The sequence below is a fragment of the Oncorhynchus mykiss genome, chromosome 15 (genome assembly GCF_013265735.2).
Source record: "Oncorhynchus mykiss isolate Arlee chromosome 15, USDA_OmykA_1.1, whole genome shotgun sequence".
Lineage (NCBI taxonomy): Eukaryota > Metazoa > Chordata > Actinopteri > Salmoniformes > Salmonidae > Oncorhynchus > Oncorhynchus mykiss.
Window position 1 is genome coordinate 26,087,288 of NC_048579.1, and position 27,172 is coordinate 26,114,459.

Sequence of the window (27,172 nt, forward strand, 5' to 3'; positions counted from 1 at the left end):
TAAACAACACTGTCATCTCAGATTTTCAAAATATGCTTCTCAACCATAGGAAAACAATCATTTGTGTAAAAGTAGCTAGCTAGCGTTAGCATTTAGCGTTAGCATTAGCGTTAGCATCCAGCACGCAACATTTCAACAAAAACATAAAAGCCTTCAAATAAAATAATTTACCTTTGAAGAACTTCTGATGTTTTCAATGAGGATACTCTCAGTTAGATAGCAGATGCTCAGTTTTTCCAAAAAGATTCTTTGTGTATTAGAAATAGCTCCGTTTTATACATCACATTTGGCTACCAAAAAAAATCTGAAAATTCAGTCCTCAAAACGCGAACTTTTTTCCAAATTAACTCCATAATATCGACTGAAAACATGGCAAACGTTGTTTAGAATCAATCATCAAGGTGTTTTTCACATATCTCTTCATTGATACATCGTTCTTGGACACATGGTTTCTCCCCTATATCAAATGGAAAAGTACGAGCAGCTGGCAATTGCGCACCGAATTCCACGCAGGACACCAGGCGGACACTTGGAAAATGTAGTCTCTTATGGTCAATCTTCCAATGATATGCCTACAAATACGTCACAATGCTGCTAAGACCTTGGGCGAACGACAGAAAGTGTAGGCTCATTCCTTGCGCAATCACAGCCATATAAGGAGACAATGGAAAACAGAGCTTCGGAAATTCTGCTAATTCCTGGTTGATGCATCATCTTGGTTTCGCCTGTAGAATGAGTTCTGGGGCACTTACAGACAAAATCTTTGCAGATTCTGAAACTTCAGAGTGTTTTCTTTCCAAAACTGTCAAGAATATGCATAGTCGAGCATCTTTTCGTGACAAAATATCGCGCTTAAAACGGGAACGTTTTTTATCCAAAAATGAAATAGCGCCCCTAGAGATCTAACAGGTTAAGCTTGAGGCCCTGGGTCTCAACCCTGCCCTGTGCAATTGGGTCCTGGACTTCCTGATGGGCTGCCCCCGGGTGCTGAAGGTAGGAAACAACATCTCCACTTCGCCGATCCTCAACAGTGGGGGTGTGTGCTCAGCCCCCTCTTGTACTCCCTGTTCACCCATGATGGTGTGGCCATGCACGCTCCAACTCAAAAATCAAGTTTGCAGACGACACAACAGTAGTAGGCTTGATTAGACACAACGACGAGACAGCCTACAGGGAGGATGTGACGGCACTTGGAGTGAGGTGTCAGGAAAACAACCTCTCATTCAACATCAACTAAACAAAGGAGATGATTGTGGAATTCAGGAAACAGCAGAGGGAGCACCCCCCTATCCACATCGACGGGACAGCAGTGGAGAAGGTGGAAAGTTTTAAGTTCCTCGGTGTACACATCACAGACAAACTGAAATTGTCCACCCACACAGACCGTGTGGTGAAGGCGCAGCAGCGCCTCTTCACCCTCAAGAGGCTGAAGAAATGTGGCTTGTCACCTAGAAACCTCACAAACTTTTACAGATGCACTATTGAGCGCATCCTGTTTGGTTGTATTAACACCTGGTACGGCAGCTGCACCACCCATAACCGCAAGGCTCTCCAGAGGGTGGTGCGGTCTGCACAATGCATCATCGGGGGCAAACTACCTGCCCTCCGGGGCACCTACAGCACCCGTAGTCACAGGAAGGCCAACAACCACCCGAGCCACTGTCTGTTCACCCCGCTGCAATCCAGAAGGCGAGGTCAGTACAGGTGCATCAAAGCTGGGACCGAGAGACTGAAAAACACCTTCTCAAGGCCAACAGACTGTTAAACAGCCATCACTAACACAGAGAGGCTGCTGCCTCCATACAGACTTGAAATCATTGGCCACTAATAAAAAATCATTGGCCACTAATAAATGGATCACTAGTCACTTTAATAATGCCACTTTAATCATGTTTACATATCTTGAATTACTCATCTCATATGTATATACTGTATTTTATACCATCTATTGCATCTTGCCTATGCCGCTCTGTCATTGCTCATCCATGTCTGTACATGTATATATTCTTATTCCATTCCTTTACTTAGATTTGTGTGTATTAGGTAGTTGTTGTGGAATTGTTAAATTACATTTGAGATATTGCTGCACTATCGGAACTACTGTAGAAGCACAAGCATTTCGCTAGATTCGCAATAACATCTGCTAACCATCTGTATGTAACCAATAACATTTGATTTGATTTGATTTTTTGAGATGAATATAAACAATCACAACTTTTAAGAGGGCCTTCTCTATCCTGCCCTCTTGCCACAACAAAGGTTTGATTTCAAAATTCCATTGCATCATCTGGAGCGAAACAGCTCCTGTGAGTTCCACATTGACCTTCTTAGACAGAAAACCGTCCAATTAGTTGATGAGGAGGTGGTGGGAGAGAGAGACCTTATCACCTGGATATTGCCTTGAACTAACCGTTACTGCAGCATTCACCCACACAACAGCTCCTAGCAGCAATGTTTTACTCCGAACTAAAGAAAGTGACAGTTTCCGTATTTCACATGAATTTGAATTGAATCCCTCAAGCATATATCAGAACCTCAGGCTTCAATAGGGCACTCGCAGATGTTTTACTTTCTCCTTGAGACATTGTGTCCATCTTTTCATTGCTTTTTTCCCCTTTTACTTTACCACTTACGGTGTATACATGTTGTCTAAAGGGTGTAGTGAAGTTTGCTGTCTGTCTGTCCTCTGAGTTGATGACAGGGCAGTGATGAGGCGCTGGATGACTCACCAAAAAGCACAGAGAACTATTACATATGCCGTGTGTGCATGTCTCACATTTCTGATGGGGACTAGCTTGATCTCACCCTTCTCAAGGGAGGAATGTAGGGGTGACGCCTCTGAATAGAAGTGAATACTCATATTTCTGAATAGATATTTAAACAAACGTTTAAAGGCTGTATTGAAGTTTGCAAAGTAAAACTACCATATTTGTTTAAGGCTGTTTTATAGTTGTAAATTCATAATACAGAACACAAGTGCACAGCTTGTAATTCGTAGAACAATACAAAGGTAATGAAAGGTAGTGTTTACCTGTATATTATAACGTACACAGAAAATTCTCAAGCACTAACAGAAAACAAAATGAACATTGAGCGTGTCGAGTCTGTGGACCCATAGGGACACCACAACAGTGTTAAATTAAAACACTGCTTATTGTAAAGTCTTGTTCAAATATTTCCCAGAGTACCTTTCATGTAAATCCTAGAGTTACCACCCATGACTGTACTTGTTACCGACATAGACATGGTCATTGCATTCATCCATCTGCACACCTATCGACATCACCAAGTGAGATCCTACGTGAATATGTCATCATGAAAAAAATATGTATTTAATAAGGCCTTATTTTGAGGGTGTATTCGGCCCTAATACAGCGGTCGGAACATCACTTTGATCCAAAACCACTCCCATAATTATCGTATTTCCCAGCAGTTAGATTTTTGAGGAAATGTTTATTTTGCATTGATTTATCAATCGTATGCTACACAAAATAAATAACCTACATTTTTCTAAACTGATCCAATCAGACAGATTTTTTGCACCCGTTACTGAACTGTTTGTTTCAGTTTAAAAGCATTAGATAGTCTCCTCAAAACGTTTGTAACACTGTTAGTCATTTTGAATGCAGGTTGCAAATGGCTAAAAAGTCCAACTGTTGGATCGCTTAACTCTGGCTGGATTTCAATAGGACTTAACACATCACTTTGCAAGCCAGCATAATGTGACTTGCAGGTAGGGTTGGAAAATTCTAGCAACTTTCCAGAAATGTCCATTTTTTCCAGGCGTCCTTTCCTGAAAACGGAAGCTGGAAATTTGAAGTCCTTCAACCAAAGGGATCATGCAGTTTGTATGTGGCTGCTATGAAAGGGAACTACGCTCGAGTGTGATCAGGGGTGTATTCATTCCGCCGATTCTGTTGGAAAATTTTCATAAACGGAAGCAAACGAAAAGAAACAGGGATAAACATACCAGAATTTGTCCAATAGACACTATTGTTTGCAACTGATGGCTAACGATTACACTCTAAATCAGCTAGATGCAGGCAAGAGTGTGCAACACAGTATTGAACGCGTCAATGTCTGTCACCTTGATTACTCAAATATCTCTCGACCTGTGCATCTACCTAGTAAACGTTAATTCATAGGCTAGGTTGTAGCAACCTCATGGGTATAAGGAAATGTCAAGTATCATGTAGTGGCCTAAACCAGGGTTTCCCTAACTCAGTCCTGGTGCCTCCACTGGGTGCACATTTTGGTTTATGCCCTAGCACTACACAGATGATTCAAATAATCAAAGCTTGATGATGAGCTGGTTATTTTAATCAGCTGTGTAGTACTTGGGTCAGGGGCCTCAGCACTGAGTTTGGGAAACCTTTGTCTAAAACTATCAATGTTACATTGAGCTGGGTGAAAGGAATATCATCCAATTTGCTGCAATAGAAATAAGGCCATGATCATAAAAAATATAATGGTCCTCATCTTAAACTGCACCGACTGCCACTGGAACTGGAGTGCAATTATACACTTAGAACTAAAGGTACAAAGGATGACCTTACAGCAGCGCTTCCCAAACTCTGTCCTCGGGACCTACACAGCCGATTCAAATGATCACTTGATGGTTAGTTGATTATTTTAAATCAGCTGTGTAGTGCTAAGCCAAAAACAAAAACATGCACCCCTTGGGGTCCCGAGGACTGAGTTTGGGAAAATCTAATCAAATGTTATTTGTCACATGCGCCGAATACAACAGGTGTAGACCTAACCGTGAAATGCTTACTTACAAGCCCCTTAACCAACACTGCGGCCTTCCGAGTGGTGCAGTGGTCTAAGGCCCTGCATCGCAGTGCTAGCTGTGCCACTAGAGATCCTGGTTTGAGTCCAGGCTCTGTTGCAGCCAGGCCGCAACCGGGAGACACATTGGGCGGGGCACAATTGGCCCAGCGTTGTCCAGGTTAGGGGAGGGTTTGGCCGGCAAGGATGTCCTTGTCCTGTTTCGCTCTAGTGACTCCTGTGGCGGGCCAGGCGCATGCACGCTGAAACAGTGTTTCCTCAGACACATTGGTGTGGCTGGCTTCCAGGTTAAGTGGGCATTATATCAAAAAGCAGTGTGGCTTGGTTGGGTCGTGTTTTGGAGGACGCACGGCTCTTGACCTTTGCCTCTCTTGTGTCCGTATGGGACTTGGAGTGATAAGACAAGACTGTAACTACCAATTGGATACCACAAAATGGGAAGAAAAAGGGGTAAATGTATTTTATTCTATTTTTTTTTAAACAGTTCAAGAAATAGAGTTGATAAAATATTTACTAAATAAACTCAAGTAAAAAAAGTTTTTAAAAAAGGAACACAATAAACTAACAATAACAAGGCTATATACAGGGGCTACCGATACTGAGTTCTGCCTTACAGGGTACAAACTCGGTGTCTGTGGGTTTTCGCTCCTCCCTTGTACTTGATGAATTAAGGTCACTAATTAGTAAGGAACTCCCCACACTTGGTTGTGTAGGGCTTTATTGAGAGGAAAAAAGAAAAACCTGCAGACACTAGGCTCTCCATGGAATGAGTTTGACACTCTTGAACTACAGTGACAACCTTTTATGAGTGTGTAATGCAATGGCCTGGAACTCATGGTTTACAGGCCACATTAGGTATGCAAGTCACATTATGTTGGCTTGCAAAGTGTGTGTAATTCCTATTGGAATCCAGCCAGTGTGGGGATATCCAACTGTTGCATTTTCTTGTCACCCTCAAAATGGATTAAGAATAACTGGTTGGGAAAAACTAAGCCATGACACTCCCTAGGGGTGCAATAAGCCCAAGTAACATATTGGATTAGTTTAGAAAATGTTTGTGGTTTCATATTTGAGTAGCATAAGATTAATTAATTAATCAATCAATCAATGTACATCCACAAACAGATATTGAAACAAACAATATGATAATGATGGGCGTGGTTTTGGTTTAAAGCGATGTGTAGGACTTTCAGGCACTTGTATTAGGGTGAAACTCTCAAAATAAGGCCTTATGATATATGTATGCTATTGTGTTCAAGATAACTTTTTATAACATATTTGCATAGGATGTCACTTGGATGCCTATAGGACCAAAAATGGATGAATACAACAACCATGTCTCTGTCACTAACAAATACAGTCATGGGTGGTAACTATACAATTTACTCGAAAGACAAGGCACCCTGGGAAATATTGGAATAAGGATTTACACTAAGCAGTGTGTTATTTTAACACTGTTCCACAGACTGACCACTTTAAGTGTTGATGTAACACTCTCAGTGTTCATTTGGTTTTTCTCACACTGGAGAATTGGCTGTGTAGCTACAGGTCCTATCTAATTCATCTGCCAAGAAAGTTCTGGCATGTGTCAAGAAACTTATGATGCGCTTATGACACTGTCATGAAGGTTCAAATACTAGAATGTGTTACCCATCTTTAGAACTAATGCAGAATGAGGTCACGTATAGAAAGTTATGTTGATTTAAATACTGTTAAAAAAATATCAAGAAACTGCCTGTTCAACAAAAACATATAACTGTCATAACACTGATAATATTTATTACAGCTAGCTCCACTGTTTTCAACCATACGGGGGAAGAAAACAGGAACTTATTTGTCTCTTCCATCAGGATGTCAAAATTGAGTTCAGGGATGTGCTGTACTATTATATATGTTATTACGTTAAATTAATTAAATAAAAAAATGTAAAACCAATGTTAGCCGTTCAGAAGGTTGTCTCCTCTTCCGCTCCCCCATGCCAGAGAGTCAGTCTGACAAGGCGTGATCCGGGGTCCCGGGGACATTGGTCAGCATCCACAAAGTCCCATGACTCTAGGGAGCTAATGGACCCCGTGGGCGACCCTGTGCCCTCGAAGGCGTAGGTCTTCAGGCAGTCAAATGGCGGCACGTAGGGGTCCTGATCTGCTTCATTTAGCCTGTCCATGATGAACTGTTTAAAGACATCGTCCTCGGGGCCGATGAGGAGGGAGTGGCGGAGAGACATCGACATTCTGATACTGGCTGCCACCTCCTCTCTGCGGAGCTTCCTGTCCCTCCTGCGGGGGTGGGGACGAAGGGGGACAGCAGGCTGACAGAATCCCCCCAGGTCACCCCCTCCTCCGCCTCCTATTTCTCCGTAGTGCAGCACCTTCTCTGAGACCCCCTTAGGCAGCTCCAGCTCCTTCTCCTTCTCCGCTCTCCCCAGCCCCTCCAGCTGTTTCCTCCGGTGTCTCCTCAGCATCAGCATTACAATGCCCAGCACTGGAGACACAAACCAACAGGAGATGATTGTGTGCTTTAAACACACATGCTGGCAAAATCCAAACAGGTCTGGATTAAGTATGTGCACTCTTTAATGACAAGTAATAGGGCGGGCATTGATTTTTTCTATTATTTGGGGTTAATGTGAAATTCTTTAGGGGAAACATTGAGAGGAAACAATTGAGAAAATTAGATACAGATGTAGGATCTTAATTATTTTGTTGCTGAGATCTTCCAGGAAATGCAAAGTTGTAGAGTATTTTAGTTTTAAAAAGGCTTCTAAAGTTTGCAGTTTCCACTTGAAAATGTCAGACTTGATTTCCCTAATGAAAAATGCATCAACCCCTGCAACAATCTCCATTAAAGGTAGTAATATGACGTAGACGCAGAGGGTTGACAGCATAGTGGGTTAATTTCCGCAACAACTACGAGCATTGAAGTGCGATGCTCAACTTCTCAGCTGTTTTAGTGGCCTGGCTACCATGCTTTAAACAGCATAAAGCGAACTCTGTGTGAGAGCGAAGTATTGCATGTCGCTCATCTCAATAACTGTGGTGCTGCTCGTGGCATCTTCATTTCGCTGAGCCTACCTTTTGTTATAATCCACATAATAATTAAAATATCCTGTTGCTGCAGGATTATTTCCTGCTGTAGCAAACTGGTTCATATTAAGATCCTACATCTGTGCCATCATTTCTGCCAATACTGCAAAATAATATTTGATCTGAAGTCATCATTCATATTTAGCCTCATACAGTATCCAAATAAATACATTCTTTAGTGTGCTTTTAAGCCTAAGGGAACTAGCGATAGCGGTAGTGGAGTAACCTAGTACAACCATCCGGATGTCTCGCAAGCAAGTACTGGAGAGCTAGTAGCGGAGTGCTTATTGAGGCTAGTATTGGAGTGCTTTTTGTATTGTTTTCATGGGGTATTGCACTCATGTGAGGGGATGTTAGCCCAGTAAGCATAGCTATCAATATTTAATGTGATGGGCATAAGGATTACCCAAAGCAACAGAGGTCATTATAAAGCTCTACACTATTGCAAACCCATCAATGTCCCATGAAGCATTGGTATTGATGCATTGCCACAAATAAGCACATTACTAGCTGAAAAGGGACACCATTATTTTTGCTTTGCTAAGCATTTAGAAGTTTTACATTTGTGTTAAGGGCACACTAGTGAGTTTGAGTAAATGATGACTGTTATTAATGAGAGTGGGATAAGTTTCAGAGATATCCAACTATATAGCCACACACTACATACTTGCCCAGTCGATTTGAAGTGGAATTGCACTAGATCACACTAACACAACCAGTCTGTTGAAAAAGAGTCACGTGTAACTTGTAGATCTGAAACAGTTTATTTGAATCAGGATATGTTTCCATATAAACACATTCAAAAAGAACCCATCATATCGGATCCAAAGCATTTTAATGCAATAACGCATAAAAGAGAAAATACCAGATATGCCCATTCCAAGAGTACAGTGTCACTGACCTGTGAGTGTTGCCAGGCAGACCAGGAAGCCAAGCAGGGTCTGTAGGCTGACCCCAATAGAGATGGCCAGGGCCTCCACCCCGCCTGTGGGGCAGTGTCCGGCGGGCTGACAGCTGCATACGCTGATGGTCAGGGTACTGGTACTGGAGAGGGCTGGGGAGCCACTGTCCGCCACCACCATGGGCAGCAGGTAGTGGGCACGGTCCCTACGGGTGAATGAGCTCCGCCGTGCCAGGATGCTAGCACTGTTGTCTGTGATGGATGGGAAGGTTTTATTTGAGGAGCGAACCTGATCTTAAAGCTTAAAACCTCTACAGGATCGGTGGGTCCCCCACGGGACTGTTGTGCTGACGTAGGCTAATGTGATTAGCATGAGGTTGTAAGTAACAAGATAATTTCCCAGGACATAGACATATCTGATATTGGCAGAAAGCTTAAATTCTTGTTAATCTAACTGCAATGTCTAATTTACAGTAGCTGTTACAGTGAAAGAATACCATGCTATTGTTTGAGGAGAGTGCACAGTTATGAACTTGGAAATGTGTTAATAAACCAATTAGGCACATTTGGACAGTCTTGAACAGAAATGCAATGATTCATTGGATCAGTCTAAAACTTTGCCCATATGCCGCTGCCATCTATTGGCCAAAATCTAAATAACACCTGGGCTGGAATAATACATTATGGCCTTTCTCTTGCATTTCAAAGAGAAATGGTACCAAAAAAATACAAAAGAACTCATGTTTTTTTCTTTCTATTATCTTTTACCAGATCTAATGTGTTATGTTCTCCTACATTAATTTAACATTTACACAAACTTCAAAGTGTTTCATTACAAATGGCACCAAGAAAATGCATATCCTTGCTCCTGGTCCTGAGCTACAGGCAGTTAGATTTGGGTATGTCATTTTGGCAAAACAATTAAAAATTAAGGGTCCCATAGATATGTATGGTGTCCATTTTAGGACAGCATCACAGGTCTATGAAAGTTGCTTTAGACATGTGATGATGTCCTAATATGGACACCGTAAAAATATAAGCTTGTCTATCTTTTCTTTCAGTGCATAGCTACACAGATGCTTAAGTGATGTCGGATTGTGTTCATAAATAGTTTGAATAACAGTTATAGGATCTATCTGTACTTGACCTTGGTTGTCCCTGATTGTGAAATTAGGGTTGATGTTCTTGTCAGGGACCATGGAGAAGTAGAAGTGGTGTCCCTCCACAGGGTCGTCCAGATCCACAGCGTTGATCAGCTGGATGAGCTTACAAGACACACAGACATAGCTGTCAGACCATGGTTCTGACTGACAGTGACTCTCAATGAGCATCGGAAAATACAAAATAGCATTGATAGTCCTACCTAGGGAATATCCCAACATTTATCTACAACAGTCAATACAAGGTAACTGACAAACTAACTGAGATAGCCTCAGCATTGTCCTCTCCGGGATACAGCCTATAACCTGTACAGAAGGCAAATGTTGCATTATTCTCAGTTAAACTAGTGAGGGGTCCATCCTACCTCTCCTGACTGTGTGCCCTCACAGATATATGGCTGGTACTCTCTGGCAAGCATTGGCGCATTGTCGTTTATGTCCAGCACTTTGATGAACACCACCACAGATGAGGATAGATGGTTCTGCTCTGCAGTTGTCAAGATAGACATTTGTTGGAGTCCGTTGGACACATGTATCATAAATGCTTTGGAAAAGCTCTGTCACAAAGGCAGTTTAACGTGATAAATTTTACTGTAATAGTCACATCTCCTTGAATTACAACGGTTGCTCAAATCATCACTCAATCCCAAAGCAGAAGGGATATTGGACAAAATGAAAGCTATAAAAACAGTTTAGAGCATTTCCTGGAGAGTTGAATATTGTACATCCTTTGAGGCTAGTTGAAGATGGTTCAGTGTACCTGTAAGCTATTGCCAGTCATAGTGCATGTTTGCCATCATAGTGGATTGATGTGCTTTTCTCTGTATTATCAATACCTTATTGTATTTTGTATGAACGAGAGAAATTCTCCTTACTTGTTTCCTTGGCATTTATGGTTAGATTGTGCCAGGCTGCTTCCTCACGGTCCAAAGGTTTCGCAACAGTTACAGTCCCATTGTTTGGGTCTATTTTGAAAGCTTTTGTGATATCACTGCTTTTGTCAATGGAATATCTGCAAGAGAAATCACCAGGACACACAGTTAGCAAGCAATGCAAAGCGCTGGTTTCTCATAGCTGAGCAGACAAAGCACAGCGATTCCACCGAGAGATCCTTTGAGGAAACTGTTCATTTTTCTGTTTCCACCTACACAAATTCAACGGGCTCGAACAAAGCCCGGTATGACAGAACAGCAATACAACAAAACAGTATGAAGAATTGTCGAGAATGACATTGTCAGGTGAATGTTTCTCAGAATGCTGTATATCTGAATAAAATACCATTCCAAAACATCTGAGTAAAATCAGATAGTGTTTTTTTTTCCAACTTGCCTTCCTGTGAAGGCCTCCAATAGAAGCTACAGCATACTGTGAGTGATATGCAGCACCTGCCACTCTTTAACACTGCTGGGCTACAGGCAACAGCACTGTCTCCGCAGCAACGTGCCCCACTTGCAAATGACTCTAAATCTGAATTCCATATGCCACCTCATACGGCGCTTTATTACATTTCTAGCGTCCTCTGCGAGTCACTTTGTGATAATACCACAGCAATAGATAGAAAAGCCTGTGAGGTATGAAGAATAGCCATGATTTATTCAACAGGCCTCATTTCCTGCTAAAGTAATATGAGGTAAATATGACCATGTATGGGCTATCCACTAAAATCAAGGGTAAAAACAAATAAAATGCAGTCAGTAAGCACATTTCCATCCACAGTCGTACCGTATAAAAAAAATGATCACAGTTGTAAAGGAAACAGGAAGGTGTCAGTATAATTTCAGAAATGTCGACAATTTTTTAGTTTGTCATGTTGTGATATTTTGGTGTCTGTAAAGTGAATTATGCGACAAATTGCGTAGGAAACGATTTCTTGCGCAATTGTTGAAATAATAACCGTCATATCAAGGTTCATTTGCAGTCATGCGATACTATGTTATGTGGTCCTCAGACTACGACTTAAAAAAGCATCTACTGTTTATTAGGCTACAGATGAAATAAGTTATAATGAACTTCACAGGTTGGTGATGTTCCTTTGCTATAAATATTGAGGGTCTTATTAATTTGTATGATGATTGGTGCTTAGCTACCAATTAACAAATAAGAAAGATCTTGCTCTTATCCATCTCATCCAGTGGATGCTGCTGAGGGGAGGACTGCTCATAATAATGGCTGGAACAGAGCAAATGGAATGGCATCCAACACATGGAAACCATGTATTTGATACCATTCCACTAATTCCGCTCCAGCCATTACCACGACCCTGTCCTCCCCAATTAAGGTGCCACCAACCTCCTGTGATCAAATCATATAACCTAACCTGTCAAGTTTATCTGTGAACAGTTGTCTGCCATTAATTGCAATAGTTTGTCTGACAGTCCTTGATAGAGTGGAAAATGCAAATGTGCTACTTTTTTATGCTGATTTGATTATATTTGCATGAAAATATGTCGCAAATTGGATTAAAACCTAGCCAGTGATACTACTAGAATTATAATCATTGTTTTACTCCAAGTAGGCATCTGTCTACATGTGAACAGCTTAGACTTCTAACTTAGCAGTGCTAAGTGCAACCTATGGCTGGGGTTAGGAGGCGGGACATCTGTCCAGGTTATCTCCTATTTGACAGTCATGGAGGTCACTTTACCTGATTGGGTTGTTGATTGCATCAGTGTCTCTGGCGCTAACGGTACCAACCACGGTCCCCGCCACCATATTTTCCAGAACCTTCCACTCATAATCGGGTGCCATGAAGATAGGGGGCTCATCCACGTCCTCGACGACGATCTTTAGGGTCGTCCTGTCCTGAAACTCGTTGTAGCTCAGAAAGCGGGTGTCTATGTGATCGTTGACAGCCTTCGCAGACATTACGAACCGTCGCTTGCTCTCATAGTCCAGAGGCTAAAAAAGTAAAAAAAATCAATAACAGCTCTTTGTAGCTAAGCTCTTACTGGAAGGCACTTTTTGGTATGGAACAACTAAAAATACCTCTTTTGTTGATCGATTTTCCAGCAGTGTGATACAGTATGCCACTTTAGATTAATTGGCCAAAGTATTATAAAGACATAACCATTTCACAAACCCTGAAAACCAGCACCCTGTCTTCTTTGAAGTCCCATTTCCCCCAATTCTATCAGATTGGACGAGGAAAATGCATCATTCAAAGTCATTGAGCCACCAGCTGTGGTCTTGCACTTAACTGATGCAGTATTTAGATTGACAGTCAATGATGAGCCAATGATTTTAATAACAAGCCGATTTCAGCCCCATTCAATTCCCCTGTGTCTTGAATGGAATAAACAGCGTATCGAGAAGAACACAAAGTCTACTGTAAATGACTTGCACAATAGAGGAAAAGGCCATTCAAAGACATAACTAACCTAAAAATACGTTTCTATAACCATAGACAATATGAAAAACAAATAGCATAAAGAAGTCAAAAGATGTAAGTACGGTGTCCATATTAGGCCAGCATCACAAGGATGTAACACTTTGCATTGGTGGCTAAAGTACAGTAAAGTACAGTGTTTTAACTATCTTCACCTTGGCCAGGAGGACCACTCCTTCCTGTGTGACTGGATCCGTTTGGATTTTGAAGGTGGCGCTCTCCTCTAGGTCCTCTAGACTGTAGTTCATCCTGGCGTTGATGCCCACATCACCATCGTCTGCCATGATCCTGCCCACGGTTGTGCCCACCGCAGCAGACTCCAGAACAGCAAAGGTGTAAAGGTCTAGAGAAACAAGAGCCCAAGGAGAGTGCAAGGAAATCGATGAATGGATACATCTGTTCAATTGATTCTGCTGCTACAGACAGATACAGTGTGTTGGATAAGGAACATTTGTGAAAACATATAACTTTTCACATTTTCAAATGCCTGCAAGAAAGTAATAAGGACTGTCCTTTTGCATATTGTATACAACGTTCCTAGGCGTTTCCTGTGCGGCTGAAGAAGTGTGGCGATTAAGTTGTGAATAGCCAGTGAAGGGTGTCTGTAGTAGCGTGGAAAATTATAAACAGAAATCATTAGCGGTCTGTAGGAACCGATTGTGGTGAGGCATAGATAAGTCATAACAGGTGATGGGTCTACATAATCCTGGCCCAACTCTAATGATAAGAAAATGTGATTGTGTCTTTAAGTGAGTCTATTTGGATGACTGTCACAAGTTGTGGACGCTCAACAGACTACCCAAAACAAAAACAACAAACGACTACTCTCTGATAATGACTTTCAAAGGTTCCAAACCACTTTACACGTATTGGTCAGTCTGTGAGATATAAACTCAGCAAAAAAAGAAACGTCCCTTTTTTAGGACCCTGGTTTTCAAAGATAATTCGTAAAAATCCAAATAACTTCACAGATCTTCATTGAAACAGATGTAAACACTGTTTCCCATGCTTGTTCAATGAACCATAAGCAATTAATGAACATGCACCTATGGAAGGTCGTTAAGACACTAACAGCTTACAGACGGTAGGCAATTAAGGTCACAGTTATGAAAACGTAGGACACGAGAGAGGCCTTTCTACTGACTCTGAAAAACACCAACACTAAGATGGCAAAAACAACTGCCTGAGTTACACCAGGAACGCACAATACTTTCATTAGTGCTCAGGCTGTCCACAATAGGCTGAGAGAGTCTGGACTGAAGAATTGTAGGCAGGTCCTCACCAGACATCACCGGCACCAACGTCGCCTATGGGCACAAACCCACCGTCGCTGGACCAGACAGGACTGGCAAAAAGTGCTCTTCTCTGACGAGTCACGGTTTTGTCTCACCAGGGGTGATGGTCAGATTCGCGTTTATCATCAAAGGAATGAGCCTTACAGCGAGGCCTGTACTCTGAAGCGGGATCGATTTGGAGGTGAAGGGTCCGTCATGGTCTGGGGCGGTGTGTCACAGCATCATCGGACTGAACTTGTTGTCATTGCAGGCAATCTTAATGCTGTATGTTACAGGGAAGACATCCTCCTCCCTCATGTGGGACCATTTCTGCAGGCTCATCCTGACATGACCCTCCAGCTTGACAATGCCACCAGCCATACTGCTCGTTCTGTGCGGGATTTCCTGCAAGACAGGAATGTCAGTGTTCTGCCATGATGGCAGGGTAGCCTAGTGGTTAGAGTGTTGGACTAGTAACCGGAAGGTTGCAAGTTCAAATCCCCGAGCTGACAAGGTACAAATCTGTCGTTCTGCCCCTGAACAGGCAGTTAACCCACTGTTCCTAGGCCGTCATTGAAAATAAGAATATTTATTCTTAACTGCCTAGTTAAATAAAGGTTACAAATAAAAAAATACAAATAAAAATGGCCAGCGAGGAGCCCGGATCTCAATCCCATCAATGACGGCCTAGGAACAGTGGGTTAACTGCCTGTTCAGGGGCAGAACGACAGATTTGTACCTTGTCAGCTCGGGGATTTGAACTTGCAACCTTCCGGTTGATTCAGAGGGTGAGGGCTAGGGCCATTCCCCCCAGAAATGTCCAGGAACTTGCAGGTGCCTTGGTGGAGGAGTGGGGTAACATCTCACAGCAAGAACTGGCAAATCTGGTGCAGTCCATGAGGAGGAGATGCACTGCAGTACTTAATGCAGCTGAAGGCCAAATCAGACACTGATACTTTGATTTTGACCCACCCTTTGTTCAGGAACACATTGCATTCCATGTCCGTTAGTCACGTCTGTGGAACTTGTTCAGTTTATGTCTCAGTTGTTGAGTCTTGTTATGTTCATACAAATATTTACACATGTTAATCTAGGGTAGGTGGGACGCCAGCGGCCAACATCCAGTGAAATTGCAGAGCGCGAAATTCAAAAATACTAAATTCAAATATTTAACATTCTTGAAAATATGTGTTGTACATCAAAATAAAGTTTAACTTCTTGTTAATCCAGCCGCCGTGTCAGATTTCAAAAAGGTTTTACGGCGAAAGCAAACCATGTGATTATCTGAGGACAGCGCCCTGCATACAAACACATGAAAATCATCTTTCAACCAGGTAGGTGCGACACAAAAGTCAGAAATGGCGATATAAAATATGCCTTACCTTTGATGATCTTCTTCTGTTGGCACTCCAAAAGGTCCCAGTTACATCACAAATGGTCCTTTTGTTCGATAATGTCCTTCTTTATATTCATAAAATCTCAGTTTAGCTGGCGCGCTTCAGTCAATAATCCACCCATTTTCCCTCCATCAAAATGCATACAAAATGAATCCCAAACGTTACTAATACACTTTTCCAAACAAGTCAAACAACATTTATAATCAAACCTTAGGTATCGTAATTTGCAAATAAACGATAAAATTTAAGACAGAGAATCGTTAGTGTCTTTACCGGAGAAAAATACCAAAGAACGCGCTTTCTTCCACGCGCTTGGAAACACTACAGCCAAAAAGGGAGCCACCTAGAAAAACTAACATTTCTGGGTCATTTTTCCAAAAAACATCCTGAAACTAGTGGAAGCCCTAGGAACTGCAATCTGGGAGGAATTGGCCTTATAATTAAAGTAATAACAATTGAAAAAAGTGGTAAGCTGAAATTGTTTTGGGGGGGACGGTTTGTCCTCGGGGTTTCGCCTGCCATATCAGTTCTGTTATACGCACAGACATTATTTTAACAGTTTTAGAAACGTTGGAGTGTTTTCTATCCAAATCTATTTGCATATCCTAGCTTCTGGGCCTCAGTAACGGGCCGTTTACTTTGAGCACGCTTTTCATCCGGATGTCAAAATACTGGCCCCTACCCCAGAGAGGTTAATAAGTTTGCTGAAAATAAACACAGTTGACAGTGAGAGGACGTTTCTTTTTTTGCTGAGTTTATGTCATAAACTTGTAAGAAACTATTTGAAGCATACTGCATCTCAAATAGCATAAGTAGATTTAGAAAAAAAAGAACGTCGTACTTTGTTAAAAGTGCTGTCCCTGTTTTCCCATTTGAGAGAAATTGATTTCTTCCCTTGGCATTCATTTAGAGAGGTTTATCTCAGAGGAAGCCAGGTTTGTTTCCAAAGGTCATGACAAATGTCCTTTCATGTGTGAATGATTAAATTCATCCAGCGGGCTCACAAACAGACACACACACGAGCGCAGCCGCGCCACACACACACACACACACACGCACTCGCGGGCACACACGTTCGCTCAGAATATACATCTGCTTGTGTGTTTAAACTGCAGTTTACAACAAGAAGTAAGAGCAGAATACAACTGTGTCATGCAAACTAAAGAGGCTGAAAATACTCATACTCCTTTCCTCTTTTGTGATGTGAATCAGCATGTGCGAGAGGATTGGAAGTGGCACATTGACTCTGTGGAAGTGACTGATGTGACTCACTGTGCTGGAAGGTGGGTCCGTTGTCATTGACGTCCGTGAGGCTGATGGTGACAGTGGTGGAAGCAGAGTAACCACCGCTCAGTCCCAGCATATCCTTCACCTGCACCACCACCAGATACTGGTCCCTAGCCTCCCTGTCCATGTTGGCCATCGAGGTCATGATGATGCCTGAGGGTGGGGGAGGGAGAGGAGAGAGAGAGAGAGGGGTAGGAAGGTGGAGACAGAGAGGGGGGAGGCGGGTGAAGAGAGAGATACCACCCAGAGAGAGAGGGGTGAATACACACAAATCTTTCTTATGTAAATCAAGTACTTGCTCTTTAAAGATGTTGAACATGACATATTTTGTATTCATGGACCCATGTGAATGTCTCTATAGTATACACTACATTAGTAGTCTAGCTAAATAAAGGTTAAATAAAACCTATCAAAAATACATGGCCAAATGTATGTGGACACATGCAACATCTCATTCTAAAATCATGGGCATTAATATGGAGTTGCTGCCCCCCCCCCTTGCTGCTATAACAACCTCCACTTTTCTGGGAAGGCTTTCCACTATATGTTGGAAAATTGCTGCGGGGACTTGCTTCCATTCAGCCAAAAGAGCATTAAAGAGGTCAGGCACTGATGTTGAGCGATTAGGCCTGGCTCGCAGTTGGCGATCCAATTCATCCCAAAAGGTGTTCGATGGGGTTGAGGTCCGGGCTCTGTGCAGACCAGTCAAGTTCTTCCACACCAATCTCGACAAACATTTCTGTATGGACCTTCGCTTTGTGTAAAGGTTGGTCATTGTCATGCTTAAACTGTAAATGGCCTACCCCAAACTTTTGCCACAAAGTTGGAAGCACAGAATCATCTAGAATGTCATTGTATGCTGTAGCATTAAGTTTTCCCTTTACTGGACCTAAGGAGCCTGAACCATGAGAAACAGCCCCAGACAATTATTCCTCATCCACCAAACTTTACAGTTGGTACTCTGCATTCGGGCAGGTAGCACTCTCCTGGCATCTGTCAAACCCAAATTCATCGTCGGACTGCCCGATGGTGAAGCGTGATTCATCACTCCAGAGAACGCATTTCCACTACTCCAGAGTCCAATGGCGGCACGCTTTACACCCCTCCAGCCGACGCTTGGCATTGGTGATTAAGGCTTGTGTGCAACTGATCGGTCATGGAAACCCATTTTTTTAAGCTCCCGACAAACAGATCTTTTGCTGACATTGCTTCCAGAGGGAGTTTGGAACTCGGTAATGAGTGTTGCAACCGAGGACAGATGATTTTTACGCGCTATGCACTTTAGCACAAGGTTGGTCATGTTCTGTAAGCTTGTGTGGACTACCACTTTGCGGCTGAGCTGTTTTGCTCCTAGACGTTTCCACTTCACAATAACAGCACTTACATTTGACCAGGGAATCTCTAGCAGGGCATTCATTTGACGAACGGACTTGTTGGTAAGGTGGCATCCTATGAATGTGTCATGTTGAATGTCACTGAGCTCTTCAGTACATGCCATTCTACTGCCAATGTTTGTCTATGGAGAATGCATGGCTGTGTGCTCAATATTATACACCTGTCAGCTATGTGGTTTAAATAGCCCAATCCACTAATTTGAAGGGGTGTCCACATACTTTTTGCCTTGTAGTTTATATATCTCTCAACTATACCTGTCTTGGGCTCCACAGAGAAGTAGGGCTCCCCCTGTAGGATGGAGTAGATGAGCTTGGCATTGTTTCCGAACAGGGGATCGTCAGCATCTGTAGCTGTCACCTGGGCCACGATAGTCCCTGTGGAGTGGGAGAGGATCACACAGGCAGGTTTGGCTCAGGCTACAGCCTCCCAGCCACCCTCCAGCAGCCAACTGGGAAATAAAGTGATTATGCCACGTTCCCACAGGGTTTGTCTGGCTCAGGGGTGCAGAGGGAGGCGGTGGGCAAAGGAGGGATGGGATAAGGCTGGGTGCCCAACGCTCACCGTGGCCTTTCACTAGACACTGAGGCTGGGCAGGTGTGCGTGACAACCTCTCCACCCTCCACCGTGACATCTCTCTTTCTCTTTGTCTCTCGCTCCCTATCGTTCTCTCTCCTCGTTTCTCTCCCTCCACCACTCTGTCACTATCTTTCTCTGTCCCTCTCTTTCAGTCTGCATGTCAATTTCTGTTTCTTCTAGCGACCACTCTCTCTTTCTCTCTTGCTCTCTCTCTCTATTAGCCGGGGTATTACTTTCTGTATCTCTCATTCACTATGACCACCTCTGTTTGTGTCTCCACCTTTTCTTTTTCCCTCTCATTCTCTCTCTCTCTTCTACTCTTTCTCTCTCTCTCTCTCTATCCAAGTCCAATGCATTATGATTTATTACAAGAAAGATATTACTCTGAAAAGGCAGATTACATATAAATTGAAATGGTTATGCTTGCGCTATGAAATGGCACTAGTAATGATAACATTATTTACATAAGAATAAATCATATGAGGGATTCAGAGGTACGATACACAAACCAATACTTTCAACTTCCTGAAAGGGCGACTGACGACAGACATATAGCCTTTATATTATTTTATCATTTCAAATGAGATGAAACAATTAATTTATTTCAAATGCTCTTCAAGGTACATTTCAAACCTGTATGAAATCCCCTGGACCATGTGAGGGACTCACAAATCACAACTCCAGGTGCTAAGCAAAATACATTCATACGGGAAATGTACTTGTTTTAATTTCAAATGCTCTTCAAGGTACAGGTGCAGGTAACATTTAAAACCTGCATAAAATCCCCTCTGCCATTTGACTTGAGGGACTTCATCGTAACTTTATGTGCTCGGTAAAATTCACAAGATCCCTCAACTAAGATTTTTCATCAACCGTATGCGTAATTTAAATGTAATTGACTGTGTCACTGCCCATACCAGGACAGTCTCAGGAGGAGTTATTTCAAAGTTCTGCTGGGACTGAGGCTGTCCTAATATGGACCTGTAGTTTCCGCATACTGATGTGTCAAACATACCCATGGGACACATCTCAGGGATGCTGGAGACATAGGGCTCGTTCTGGAACTGGGGGATGTTGTCGTTGATGTCTTGGACCTTGATGATGAACTCTGACTGGGGCTCCACGGGTTCGTTGGACTTCCGAGCAAGGGCATGAGCCTGCAGGAGGTAGAAGGCCTTCTCTTCGCGGTCCAGCTTCTGCAATGTACGGATCTCTCCTGAATATTCATTAATCTCAAACATCTCCCCTGCACCTTCCCCCGACAGTATATACTTGATAGAGAAATCCCCTCTGTCGTAGTCTGATTTTAGCTGAGGGAAAGGAGAAAAGAAAACAAATCTACTGAGAATTGAGTCAAAAGCCATTGACTGCTATAATGTAGGACATTTTCATTTAGGGGAGAACTGGTACCTGGCCAATCACGCTTGGAGTGGGGTCCTCCTCTGGGACAAAAATCTGTTTCCAGATCCAGCCTCGTCTGAGTCTCTGGTGTAGAGCTGTGGTGGGAGACCCCTGGCCAAGCTGGTGGTCGGGCTCCAGACTGTGTGGAGCTCTCGCCTCACTCAACATGCAGCATGATGTCAAGGACAGGATAATAACTAAGTCCAGCAGACAAGGACACCGCATTGTGATAGTCCGCTGATCCATTTTCTGAGCCTCTCCCCGTGGTTAGTGCACAGAGGTACAGATGTCACTGGTTCATTAAAAAGGTTCCTCTGAGCATCAGAGAGACACAGTGATATGGCGAGGACCTCAGAGAGGTGGCTGGCCACCCTGCTGTTGGCCTGTTGCTGTAGACAGTCATTCTGTTGTGGAAGGGACAAGGGTGGTTGGAATGGATGACTTGTTGAACTTGTTTCATAAGATGAATATTCCAACATATTCACAAGATTTTGTAATGATTTATCAAAATGGAGATGATGGGAGAATTAATTCTGGTCAAAGCAATTTGACCACATTGAGAGATGGAATCCTCATCTGAACAATACACAACCGAGATCAATTTTTAATAAGAAGAGAAGCAAGTCATCTTTCATATTTGATTGTTGTTTATCTAGCTGACAAGATGAAAGAGTATTTTTTACCAGGCTTTGACACAAATCTAAATACCAGCCCTGGCCTCTATCAACCCCTTGTCAAACACTGCATTTAGAGGCATGAAAATACATTTTAAACAGCTATTACTGACAAGCGCAGCTTCAACAGAGATATCCAAGAAAAGTTTGTGTGTTTCTGCTTCTTGGAAGGATGGTCTAATGCTGGGATTTTGACTTGAACACTTGTGAGGATAAAAAGCCTCCTCTGTTTTATGAGGAAACAAGGCCATGTATTGTATGCCATGGGCGAGCAGTAGGACCCAAACATCATTCCTTCAGCATGATACAGCTCTCTGCAGCTGACTAATCAATAATTGGTCAGACATGGACAATAGAGACACGTGTGCCTGGAAAGAGCATAAAATGTCCTCTGAAAATAAATAAAATTTGATTTGATTTGAAATGTGGAGCTTCGGTCAAGTCTAGGACATTGCAGGATGACTACATGTCTAATAGTAGTTCCGGAAGGGGGAGTTTAGGGAATGTAGAGACCCGGCTACAGGCCTGGTCAATATTAACAATGGAAACAAAGAGACATGAACTGTAGTCCATGTTTTACTTATCTTATATTAATAAAATGTAAAACGTTTTGTACACAAAAACTGAACTGACAATTCTAGAGCATTTTAGTGGTTTTCTGTTTGAGCTGATAAATCAAGTTGTTCTTTTTAATAAACTTTTTGACAGTGCCATCATGGCAACCATGCAATATATCTGCTGGTCGCTTCTGCCATTGACAGAGAAACCAATATGAAGCCCTTTGCATTGGTATAGTAACCAATAGTGATACTCCACCAACAGCTGGTGTCTCTGTCATTATAATGGCTTGTTTCTATTTTAGTGTCTTGCTAATCTACCGTTTCCCTCAGATTGTCTTCATGCTGTTCCCAATATAAATCTTGTCTCATAGAGATCAGGTGTGTAACTGAGTCAAATAGTTGCTGTCTGACTATTCTCTCCTGATGCAAACATTGCCCCACGATTCCTTTTGTGTCTCCTGTTCAGAGAAACTCTTCAAATTATTTTGTGGTGAGAATGGCTTAAAGGCTCAGTGCAGTCAAACATGTGATTTTCATGTGTTATATATATATATCCACATCTTGGGGGTTGGAATAATACTGTGAAATTGTGAAAATGATGATAATGCCATTTTAGTGTAAGAGCTGAAAATCCTGCATGACATTTCAGCCTGTTTTGTTGGGATGGAGTTTTGGCCTGCCTGGAGAAATTAACAGGCAGTAATTTCATTACAAAAAGCTCTCATAATCTGGTCTCAGAATTAGACGTTCATACATTTTTCTCAAACGTCAAATTTCGAAGTTGTTCCAAATGTCTGAAGTGTTTGGTTACTGTGTCTGAAGTGTTTGGTTACTCTGTATCGGTCCAAGGTTAAGTTTAGGCATTAACTCAAAATTCTTAAGGTTAGGTATTAACTCCAAAGGGTTAAGGTAAGGGTTAAGGTTTGGTATAGGCTTACAACTAAAATATCTAAAACAACTTACTATCATTGGATTCAAACATGCAACCTTTGGAACCAGATGCGTACCAGCATCTGCCATCCCCATCCACAACACAATAGCAAAACCAAAGCCTATTGGTAAAAGAGCTCACTGTTGCCCCTGGTGGCTGGTTTTCGCGTTTCCATGTCCTTAGACATGGATAGACGTCGAATACTGACTTTTATGATGGGTGACCTGCCTGATGAATTAATACACCAATAAAGAAGAAGAAGAAAAATGTGTTCTAAACCTCTGCCAATAACAGCTCGTTTTCTGTTTTCCCCTGCCCACTCAGACCACTCCCAAACAGTCCTAGCAAAATTCTAGCTTGAGAAATTGCTCTGTGCTAAGAAGCTATTTTTGTTCATTTTAAACCATTTTAAGAATCACCGTAGGACACTTAATTGTTACCCAGAAATGATTTGATATTGAGATTTTTTTTTTTAAAGTCTGCATTGGACCTTGAATTCAAGATATGAAATAGTAGTTTCATCAAAATGTCATCACCATCAGCGAAATGCTTCTAGTAGTTTAACATTTTGTATGTTTCTGTACATTCAGAAATATAGGCTAGTCAACGTCACCAGAGATAATGCTGTGTGCAACAATATTAAATAACACAATCATTCTGTCTGCATTTTGAAATAAGTAGTGGTCGCTGTAGTAGCCATGGAAGTAGTCTGACTGCCTAATGGTCCTATTTAATCTTGTGAAAGTATTTACTGTCAAGCTCCATACATTACAATGTGATGGTAAAAATCTATTACCATTGCCCAATTTCTTTTTGAAATTCAATTTGGTCGCACAATGTGAGTGAAAGTGTATATGTTTGTGTGTAAGTGCGTCTTTAACTGGGCATATTCATATCAGCGCGAGCCTCGCGGAAGGAAATTCCAATTAGTGGCCAGTGAATCGTAAAGTAATGATGGGCCTTCATAGGGCTGCCAAGCAGGCTAACTGAACGCTGATGGCCAAAACTAGAAAACAGCCTCCGACGTTACTGAGGCAACTCCCAGTGGTTTAACATCTCCCAACTAGGTACGCCAATAAATATCAGTGCCAGATAAGTCACACACCACCGTGACTGGCTGACACACTGCCCAACAGATCTAGAGATAGCTGGCTAACAAGATGCAATAGAAGATGGTGCATAGACTAGACAGAAAAACAGCACCCATGCTTTCATACAAAGGCTCATAAAAATATGGTGCTATAGGCAGGTCTTTCACTGAAGTCTGTCCTAACTCATAAGTGCTGTGTCGTTTGTTTAGAAATACCTAATGCCATGACAACAGACTGATATGAATACGCCAGGTTTCCTACCAATCCATATTGTATGCTAATATTTCTATGCATGTCCATTAGCAATTCTTTTTTGCAATAGCTTTTTTCCCATTGTAATTCAACTGAAATGGCATCTGGCTCATCAACCAGGAGCGGCAGGGTAGCCTAGTGGTTAGAGCGTTGGACCAGTAACTGGAAGGTTCAATTCCCCGAGCTGACAAATCTGTTGTTCTGCCCCTGAAAAGGCAGTTAACCCACTTGGCTGTCATTGAAAATAAGAATTTGTTCTTAACTGACTTGCCTAGTTAAATAAAGGATATAAAAAAAAGTAATTAAACATTTAATAAAGTAGTACAATGAATGCATGGATGGCACATTGAAAAATGGTGTGGGATGGTGGTGGGTGACTTATTCTAGAATCTGTCAAAAATGCAAATTGCGCTGGGGTGTTGATCTGAGCAACCCCAGAAAGTGGTCCGTTTTCCATTCGCTGCACCATTTGAATGTATTTTTGACGTATAGGATCACTGCGTGTAGAACTTTCCGGCTGGCAGACCTTTTTTTCTGCAGCAAGCAGGAACATGTACACATCTCCACTACGACATGACATGACAGAGTGAGAACGAGCTGGGGTCTCGCAATGTTAAACACTAGATCCAGTGAGACTAGTCACATTATTTTCCTATATGTGATCTCATTGAGATGTTTACATTCTCCACATCACGCTTCACATTCTGTTAAACTACCTACCTGCCATTTCTCAGAACTGGCTGCTTTAAACATGTGTGCAATGTGCCATTGTGTGTGTAACACAAGGTAGTCTAAGTAGACAAAGAAGTTATAACAGAGTAACGTCAGTGTAATAAGACATGTAATAACAATGTAACACTCCAGTAAGGGTATGTCCATCACAGAGTAAATGTGTTGTCCGTGTGCAGAGCATGCTGTACTTTCATCCTTGGCATGCAATCAGTGGAACAAAGTAACAGTACAACAATTGTGTAACTAGTCAATTTCAGAAAAGTTGTATGCCTATAGATAGCCAGCCTGCTGAATGATCCCCCTTTTATTTCCAGCAGACAGATATAATGGTTGATCTCCCTGTGAAGAACCAAACCATCGTTGGATCACTTCACCAAAACTAAAATGCATTTTAATTGGTCATTGGGGAGCCCATGTTGGGACATGTTGTTTACTGTTCTGCTTCAGAAAGCAATGTCATCTACCTCTCCTAAATCAGGAACATGAATACTCCAAGCTGAACAAAAACAATGGCAGAATGTCACGCTACCATGTACTACTTAGTAGAAGTCTTACTGTATTTGCGTGTTGTTATGTTAGTCATTAGTGTCTACAATGTATCACTAACGTGATAATTTTAGAGTGAAAAAAAGTTAATTGTTATCTTTTTTGAAGACATTCTTTGTACATTCACACTTTGATATTTCTATGTGTAAATTGTTTTGTCTCGTTGGTTTCATAAGCAATTAGAATAACGCATCTTAATGAAGAATGACAATGTACACTATAGAGTTCAACATGTTCCCGAGGAGTTCTTAATTAAGACCACAATATCACCAGTTTACATTGCAATTCTTCATTAACATACATTATACTGATTGATCATCTGTCTTATACAGGCAACTGTAATGATATGTGTTAACCAGTAGAGACAAAAGGGACTAACAGTTTGAGATGCATTGAGCAACAGTGAGGTCATTCTATAGATATGACATCTGGGTGTTTAACCCTTGGTCTTCAATGGTCATGCCCCTGTGGAAATCGAATTAACATAATGTAAAAAATCCCCATCAACCTTTGTCTGTTTAAACTAGAGATATTTTTTTTTGCATGGGCTGCGTCTCAATCCACAGCATCTGCCGATATCACCCTTCCACATCTGTGGCAGAGCTAGAGCGGTGTTTGTCAGACCATGAGACCAAAATGTGGTCTTCTCGCGAAAACGCCTGTAGCATCCGAATGGTTTGGCCTACAAACTATCATGACAACTCTATTCTGACCACCCGAGTGAACGCTGAGATTCTCACAACCACGATGGTGTTCTCCGTTTCGCTCTAGGACGCCCACAAGACTCACAAGACAGAAGGTCCCGGTACCAGTTCAAATAATATATTGAAGTATATATGGAGATAGTTTAGTGCCTAAAATAAGGGGATAAATACATGTAAAAACATGAATAATAATAGTTATCTGATCTTTCTTATATCTCTTAGATATAGGACAGAAACTTCCGAACAAACTTGCTTTAGATTGTTTGGGGGGACTATCTGTTGTAGTGAATATCTTATTCAATGCGTTTCTATTGGCTAATAGCATTGATTCCAAATTCAATGTTTCATCCAATATTTTTTTTATATATTTTTTTTATACCTTAAGTGGTCTCACAATACAAAATCAAATAGTTAAATGATCCTTGGAATGACCATCCCTTTACAGAAAGCCCATTCAATTGATTCATTTTTATAAAACTGTATTCATGCTTTTATTTCAAGATGTATAATGTTTAAGGCTTTATAGAGCATATGATATACTTGATGGGATATACTTAATAACGGCACATGAACAATGATGAAAGCATTTCTTCAAAAAAAGTTGGTCTGGTCCCAGTTTCACATAATCCAGCATCAATAGTCAGTTACATGTAATACCTACATGTTAAATTAAATAAACCATACCGACTTAGAATTGAATCATCTCTAGTAGATCTATGTCTGTACTCTTTATTAATTTCACATTCTGAAAGAAACATTAGCTACACCCACCTTCATGCGTGATTGTTCTCTCTTTAAGCCACTCTTCAACAGCTGCTACCAACAGAGATCATCATGGTGTGGAAGAAAACACACAGTCTGGTTAACTAAGGGCCCTGGTACTGCAGATACTGCTTTTCAGACCCAATAATAGTAGCAGCAAATGGACATGGTTCTCACAATGCGTAATCCCTTCCACTGACGACCTCCCCCTTTCTTCTTCTTCTTTTCTTCCCTTTTTCTCTCTTTCTCAAACTTCCCTTGAAAGAACAA

General features: G+C 41.8%; 1 protein-coding gene across 1 annotated transcript; it reads right to left on the reverse strand.

The window, feature by feature from the left end:
- Positions 1-5,044: 5,044 nt before the first annotated feature.
- Positions 5,045-27,172, reverse strand: cdh19 (cadherin 19, type 2). Its single transcript, XM_021562840.2, has 12 exons — positions 26,912-27,172; positions 20,660-21,054; positions 20,265-20,559; positions 18,928-19,047; positions 17,264-17,431; positions 13,476-13,663; positions 12,580-12,833; positions 10,811-10,947; positions 10,301-10,422; positions 9,923-10,040; positions 8,776-9,027; positions 5,045-7,272 (listed from the first exon to the last, which is right to left on the reverse strand). The coding sequence occupies exons 2-12, from the start codon at positions 20,894-20,896 to the stop codon at positions 6,737-6,739; spliced, it is 2,427 nt and encodes an 808-aa protein (XP_021418515.1). The 5' UTR covers positions 20,897-21,054; positions 26,912-27,172; the 3' UTR covers positions 5,045-6,736.

Bases quoted from the DNA above. Each gene is read 5' to 3' on its own strand.
- cdh19 (XM_021562840.2), bottom strand. From the start codon at position 20,896: ATGGATCAGCGGACTATCACAATGCGGTGTCCTTGTCTGCTGGACTTA. The intron at 20,560-20,659 runs GTACCAGTTCTC...CCTTTCCCTCAG, and splicing joins CTCCAAGCGTGATTGGCCAG to CTAAAATCAGACTACGACAG. The intron at 7,273-8,775 runs GTCAGTGACACT...TTGTGTCTCCAG, and splicing joins CTGCCTGGCAACACTCACAG to TGCTGGGCATTGTAATGCTG.